At 29.7% G+C, this 7,698-nt stretch overlaps 1 protein-coding gene across 4 annotated transcripts; it reads left to right on the forward strand.

Annotated features, from left to right (window-relative positions):
* The first annotated feature begins 719 nt into the window (after positions 1-719).
* Positions 720-5,833, forward strand: LOC143204642 (lipase 1). Of its 4 annotated transcripts, none has more exons than XM_076417335.1 (6): positions 720-1,046; positions 2,425-2,741; positions 3,065-3,311; positions 3,710-3,850; positions 4,852-5,079; positions 5,628-5,833. In XM_076417335.1, exons 1-6 carry the CDS (start codon positions 939-941, stop codon positions 5,814-5,816), a joined length of 1,230 nt encoding a protein of 409 aa, XP_076273450.1. In that variant the 5' UTR covers positions 720-938; the 3' UTR covers positions 5,817-5,833. The 4 variants fall into 4 exon arrangements, with proteins under 4 accessions (XP_076273450.1, XP_076273452.1, XP_076273451.1 ...); XM_076417338.1 differs by lacking the exon at positions 720-1,046 and adding an exon at positions 2,106-2,335; XM_076417337.1 differs by lacking the exon at positions 4,852-5,079.
* Positions 5,834-7,698: the final 1,865 nt, after the last annotated feature.

Consider the following 7,698-nt stretch of genomic DNA (forward strand, 5'->3'; position numbering starts at 1 on the left):
ACAGTTCTTTGGAAAACAAAGAGTACTAATGGTGCTACCCGATAAATATTTTATTTTAGGAGTTATATAGATATAAATTATATTATAAGTAGACTATCAGTAGTAGTTTTCAAGTTATCTGATATCCCTGAAAGAGATGATTCATCTTCGTTTTTAACATCTGCTGCTCACCATATTTACTCAGTCAGAAGTTGAACTATTTGGGATATAATGTAGTTGTTAAGGAGTACAATATACTCTTTTGATTATATTCTCGATTTCCCTCTGTACGAAGGGTTGGTCACATTTCGAGTCTTCAGGTCCTATAAACTTAAAAGGTAACGTAGATTCTGCACTTATTAAATTAGCGTCTACGAACAGTTTCATACGGATCTTTAATCTTTAATTTTTAAAATAAAAAGAATACATAGACAATACAAAACAAACATATAGAAATAAATAGATAATAAATAAAAATTAGAATAAAACGATAGCTTTTTAATAGCAAACACAATAATTTTTATGAATCTTAATAATTAAATGGACTAATAGATTTTACGTCAAACATTTGAAAATGATGCATGCAGTTTTTCACACACTATTGGTAATATTTTGAAAAATAATTTATGGCAAATGAGAATATAATTATCCACAACCTACATTTATTTTATTCATTTATTCATTTATAGAAAATTTGTTTAGAATCTGACTAAAGCTGTTATTTAGTTACCTATGTGAACCAGTATGTAAAGTCATGCTATTCTTACATTTATATTCCATAACTGTGTGTTAATTTTCGTAATATCACATTGCGCCAGGTTCGAACACACCAACATTCCGTCAAAGCAGGCTCTGTCTTAGAATAGAACCTGAGTAATAAGGTTATTCGGTTCTTCGTAAACATATTTTGTTTTAAATAGTTCGGCTAAAGTATTCGGGAATTGTATAAATTATACAACATGAAAAAATTAGTGATAGCCTCTGTGATAACACTGATATTCCTCTCTATATTACATAAAACATTCGACTCCGATTCTTTATTGTTTGGAAGCAAAATCGGTAACATGGTAAGTTAAGTTTCTTTTGGTATATGTTATATACTATAACGAGCGAAAAATGAGTAAGGTGTAACTCGTAAATATTTTCTAAACTGGAAAATTGTTCCAAGAACATTCTGTTCAATAGATAGAGGAAGAAGCCGTTGTCGACTAACCTGCAATTTGTACAATAACTTAAAAAGACGATATATTTAAGAAGATATATATCTAAGAAAATATATCTATATCTTGATATCTATCCCTAGGTCCGTTCTTAGTCTCTACATTAATATATCTACATGTATTAGTTAATACTGCTTACTATACTCCGTCAGACATCTTACGATACTTTCATTAGCTGTCTACGAGTGTCAAATAATTTTCAAATTCAATTGAAATCCCACCCGATGTTAGACAAGGGGTTTCTCCACTGCTTTTCAGCATAGTGGTCGAAGCAATTATACGAAAAGTATTTAAAATGAGACCTGGCGTCCAGAAAGGTGATACAAACATCCTGGGCGATCTTATGTTCATTTAGGATATGCGCTGATACAAACATTAAGACTTCGGGCATTCTTCATGATTTAATTTGCATTGGATAGCAATTTGGCCTAAGAACAATTGAACAACATACGAAAATATTGACAACTTACGGATTTCCTGCTATTGCATATCTCAACGGTATTCAGTTAAAGTAAGTACAGGAACACTAGTAATGAAGGGGAAGAAGAGATATGCAAGCTTAACAAGTTTATGGTATATTTTTCGTACATTATGTGTAATCATGTTTTTATATCAAATAAGTTAAATTTGAAATGTTACAATAACAATAATGAGTTGTACTTATCAAGAAACATGCCAAAACAATTCTTCCAAACCTATTAATTTATCTGGTAGTGTATGTTTATGTTATGTTTATATAATATAAGAAATAAAATATTTTATTACAGACTAACATTAGGAGACTGAAACAAGTATATACATTCTACTAAGCTTACTGATGTTATTATTATCACGATTTAAATATAACATGTTTTAATATGTTTATATATATAATATGTTTTAGGGATTACGCCATTGACAAAAACACGTTTGTTTTATTATCTGTATTGTTATTACGCCTTAGACATAAGTATGCTACTTTTATAGATCAAGTTTTAAAAATATCATTTTTTTTAGTTGTCGGAAAATTAAAGTTAAGAGAGCAAAGATCTACTAAATATATAACACATCTCTCGCAGAGTAAAAAGACCTGGAACTCGTGTAGCTATGCCCAAGTGAAGCGGCAATAAACTGAGAGAACATAATTAAAATTTATCGTAGGATAAACTATATGAACTCATAAATGTTTGAAATAAATTAATCGTTCATCTTTAAAAACGTTTATTCTTTTAAATTTTTATTTTAGACCGAATACGTTCCGCGGTTGGGTTATCCGTTGGAAAACCATTATGTTGAAACTGAAGATGGATATATCCTCAATCTGCATAGAATACCGCACGGTATTAACACCAGTGACAGTAGCAGACCTCCAGTACTCTTAATGCATGGTTTATTGTCAAGCTCGATGGATTGGATCATGCCTGGTCCTAATAAATCGTTAGGTTTAATTTTGGCGGATGCAGGCTATGATGTATGGTTGGGGAATAACAGAGGAAACACTTATAGCAGAAATCATACAGCATGGGACGCAGATCGAGACAAAGAAAGGTTTTTCAACTACAGGTATTGATAGTATTAAGCGAGAGATTCGATTATTCTTATTTGGTTATTATTGAGATCTTCACCCGCCAACTATTATATTGTTTTAATATATATTTTCCATAATGCCAAATCAATACACTATCAATTACCAATAAAAAATTTAAAAATAGTATGACTGCTTAATCGTGGCTAAGATTTTAGGTTTATTAATGTTAAAAGATGGAATTGCTCATAAATATATTGTTCGAGAATGAGCAAGTTGTGACAACTTGTTGCGAAATAAAAAATTGTTTCTCGATAATAAACATAACAATTAATATTTAATACAATTATTTGCTATTTAGTTATCACGAAATTGGTGTATACGACCTACCAGCAATGATAGACGAAGTCCTATCTGTAACTGGACATAGTAAACTCACCTATATAGGATTTTCGGAAGGATTTACCTCGTTTTTGGTGATGGGATCGATCAAACCCCAATACAACAACAAAATTTTATTAATGAACGCCTTGGCACCAGTCACCAACATGTTTGATGTTACTAGTATACCAATAAACTTAACAGCTCGATATTCCTTAGTACTACAGGTGAGTATGAATAACAACCATGTTCAAGGGTGGTACATATTGTTAGAGTATATTCAATGAACATTATTTATACTCTTTCTTGCAAAACAGCTTGTACAGAAAATAATTCCTAAGTAATTTAAATTCTATAAAAAACTGATTTTTAAATAACAAACATAATTGCAATCCTGAAATTTGATCATGTTAGGCTTATTTGTATTTCTAGTGCATATTTTATTTATTTGAAGCCTAGTTGACAAATTATGGGATTATAAATAATTGATGATGGAGAAGATATTTTTGATTCAAAAGTAAAAAGGCCCAAATGTGAAAATTATAAAAATAAACAAGTAATCGAAGAAAATAAATTACCTAAATTTTAGTTTCTTCTATTTTCCATATTCGTCATCTATTTCCAGATCGCTAAAAAGTTGAAATGGTTTGAAATGTTTACACCTCGAGGATTCGGCAACTTTTTCCGATTTATCTGTAGGAATCAAGTGTTTTGCGATTATTTCTTTAAGATGCTTGGCAGTTCGAACCAAATCTTAGGTGATAAGGTATATTTAATTTTAATAATTAAACTAATCTTTGGTTGAGGATAATAACAATAACTAACATGGGAAATGAACTGGCATCTACGGCTGGAATAATAACATTACTTGGTCAAACTGCAGGAAATTTCTTCATTAATTTATTCATTCACGTGGTGCGTGTAGAAGAACGGAATAAATGGAACTTGTATATTTTGAAATGTTGTCCTACACTGATCAAGTCAAATGATTACAAACTCCAACAAGAAAAATTAAATGACATTAAATGTTTCCTTTATGCGTCAACTCCTTTAGTTTTGGGCTAGAAAAGAAGGTTCTAGTGTTTGCTCTTTGTTTTCTTCTATTTATTATAGATTTGATCGATTTTTATATTTCAGTCAGTTTAGTAATATAAATGAACCCAACTCCATAACTTATCTCTGTAGGTAGCCACCACAAAAGGCGTTGGTCAAAAAAAAACGTTGTTCCATCATAAATGTAACAAGTTTTACAATAACAAGTGTAATAATGTTTTACTGTTTAAACCCATCTAAAACAAGATACTCTACTGCAATAAATCCAGTGTAATAAAAACTGCTTGCATGTAATCTCCTCATACTTCCAGTTTGAAAAGGCAAATATTAAGAATAGTTGGTACAATATATATTAATCAAAATATCATGTAATTTTCTATAACTATTTTCCATCTTTCCGACACTGTGCTGAAAGAACTATATTAGTTTGGATGCGATCCAACCATTGATCCATTTTTAAGATTATTTTTTCATTTCTTTCAGCATTTTGAAACTATGTGACAGCTAAACCATGTTATATCGATCTGAACAACTGTTACTCGGCATTGCAGATTAACATTGCTTAATACTGGTACAATAATGTATGGCTATGAATATTCTGCTTCAGTGTCCATATGATTGACTTTTCTATTGTATTGTTTTCTATTGTCTTGCGATTAGTAGTAGTTAGACATTAAGTATAATATATATTAGTGAAACACATATATGTTTTAGGATTATCAGCTATCCATTCTTAGTAATTTTCCAGCTGGGATGTCATTGAAACAGATCATCCATTATATTCAGGGTTCGCTACAAGGAACATTTGCTGCCTTTGACTATGGGCCTAATGGCAATTTGGCACAATATGGTCAAATTACACCGCCATCATACAATTTATCTGAGGTATCCAGTCCTATGGCTATTTACTATTCTGAGTCAGACAATCTGGTTAATAGCCGAGTAAGTAATAGACTGTTTGCGTAGCAAGAAAATAATCGCAGTATTGAATAAAATAAATGTGATTATACAAAAGCACTATGAGTTATAAAATACTTACTTAATAATTTACAGTTACGTAGCTTCCCAAGTAATGGCAATCACTAGCAACTCAAAATTAAATCATAGTTTTAATATACTTTAAATGTTATGTAATGATCATTATACTACTCAAAATAAAAAATGTATAGAGAGCAATATACAGTACTAGTAATATATGAAGAAAAGGCAAAAATTTAGGCTATATTTAAAGTTGCCATAAGTGAAGCAGAAAATAGCTAAAATGTATAACTGATAGTTTAGATAACAACTTGTTTTCATCTTTGAACAATATTGCAGAAATCATGAAAGTTTGATAGTAATTAAAAATTTCTGAAAGACTGAATCAAGTCATTTACACAACTTATAACTATGACTATTTAGTACAGAACTGTAAATACTGAAAATGTGTTCTTGTCAATCTATTAATTAGTTAATAGATGAATGTCATAGTCGGTGTATTTGTTTTTAAGACTTTATTGGAGACTGTTGTACCTCAACTTCCCAACATGCTGGAGATTTTTCACGTCCCATACCCCAACTTTAACCACTTGGATTATCTTTGGGCAAGAAACATGACGATTTTGTTACAAAAAGTTATTAAAAATGTCAACAAGGCAAACAAACGATTCCCAAAAACTATGTCTTCCTTGAAAAAATAAAAATTGTTTCCTATCTGATTTGTAATTATTTGAGTATTATTATCCCTCTTTTTTATAATTTTATATTATTATGTTATTATTTTTTATCTAAAATAATATAGTAATAACAGTAATATTTTCAAATCAATTCTACAGATTTATGAACGATCAACATCAATATATTTTTTCATTTGCTACGTAGCAAATAGTTCATTACTTTATTTAGATTAATATAACTATAAATAAGATTATGAATGGAATTATGACGCTCTAAATATATGCTCGTTCATTGATGTTGCAGGAAAATATTGCACAAAGAAAAAGGAAATGAAAAATCTATAATTTATAGTTATAGAAATCATTTTATTTATCCGAGAGTCCATACATTTTTCTCTTCATTTGATGAAAATAATGTCATTCAGAGAGTGAATTAGATATTTAAACAATTTATACTTTTCACATTTGTACAGTTAACTACCTTGGCAATCTATAATTTAATGGTTTATGTGAGTGACTAAAATTATATTGATGGTTCATCATTGTTCTCTTTCCATTAATGAATCACAAAATCACAAAGTTGACAAATATATGTTATGAAGCTACAAACTCCTCGATCGATCTGATATTCGCTGATGATAATGCTATATTCACTGATACAGCTGTTGAGTATATGGATTGAGAATTAATATAGAAAAGACCAAAGTATTGATATTATCTAGATCACTAGAAAATGCCTTCTTACCTCACAATTTGGTTAAAAAATTGTTCATTAAAAATTTAACAATTTTTAAGAAATCAGTCAACACTTTATTTTATATTGTACATACATTTTTTATTTTTAAATTATGTTTTGTCAAGTTTGTCTCTTTTTTAAAATTGTTTGTGCATATACTTTTGCAGTAACGTTTTTGTTTTCATCTAGAATGCGAGAAATCTACTAATTCAGATTTATTTATTTTTCTTAAAATTCAATAATAAATACTCTTGGAGATATGTTAAGGAAATTGTAAAGCTTAATAGTCAATATACCAATATTTCAAGCAACCTACTACCTATTTACCACTTGCCTACCTACTTTTTTATATTCTTTCAATAATTGCCTATATACATAAATATTATAATAATATTTAAGAATAAAAATAACGTAGAATTAAAAATGATTTGATGTTTCCAGATAACACAATAAATTGTATCACAAGTGTTATTTACTGGGATTTATCAAAACTAGGAAAAACGTTCTCGTCACCTTGACCCAAAACAACTACGTAACAATCTGGGCCATCGGTACGGCAATGACCCTTCGTTGGCTTTTCTGCGCTTCACAATAACTGCAGAACCGAAAATAAAGTTATGTAATCGCGAGAAACGTATGAATCGACGTCAGATTATCCGTTATCGGGGTTTTGTTTATTTCCTCTTTTGATATCGATAACTTTTTTCGACATCCTCAAATTAGTACACGAGATTTAATTTTTCAAAAACAGTAGGAAAAAAAAACAAAAACCTCGACTAATCTGAATCTATATATTAATAGGCTAAAGCATTTAGAGGTATGGGTAGTTGCATACCTGTTAATTTGGGTCCCGACCTCCGTCTATTATAGCAAGACTTTACTGGTAGATTCATTGTTTCTAAAAGATTTATATGGAGTTTGCTTGTCTAGTGAAAAATTCTGGAAGACCGAACCAAGTCATTCACACGCTTTATAACTATAATTATTTAATACCGAATTGTAAATACCTACCTCGAAAGCGAAAAAACATAAGAAAATAACAATTCCTTATCATTTAAGAATATGGTTAAATAAGTTATTCTTTTGTCAAAAAGGATATTAGCCTTTTAAATTTTTTCTATGTTGAGTATATTAGGTGGAATTTTTTTTAGGTTGAATTGATGGAATTTA

Source organism: Rhynchophorus ferrugineus, unplaced genomic scaffold (genome assembly GCF_030347505.1).
Source record: "Rhynchophorus ferrugineus isolate W39M unplaced genomic scaffold, kcgeb_rfMv2 rfM11, whole genome shotgun sequence".
Lineage (NCBI taxonomy): Eukaryota > Metazoa > Arthropoda > Insecta > Coleoptera > Curculionidae > Rhynchophorus > Rhynchophorus ferrugineus.

Coding starts and splice junctions, on each gene's coding strand:
- LOC143204642 (XM_076417335.1), top strand. CDS start 939: ATGAAAAAATTAGTGATAGCCTCTGTGATAACACTGATATTCCTCTCT. Junction 2,742..3,064: donor GAAAGGTTTTTCAACTACAG/GTATTGATAGTA, acceptor TTTGCTATTTAG/TTATCACGAAATTGGTGTAT. Junction 3,851..4,851: donor ACCAAATCTTAGGTGATAAG/GTATATTTAATT, acceptor TATATGTTTTAG/GATTATCAGCTATCCATTCT.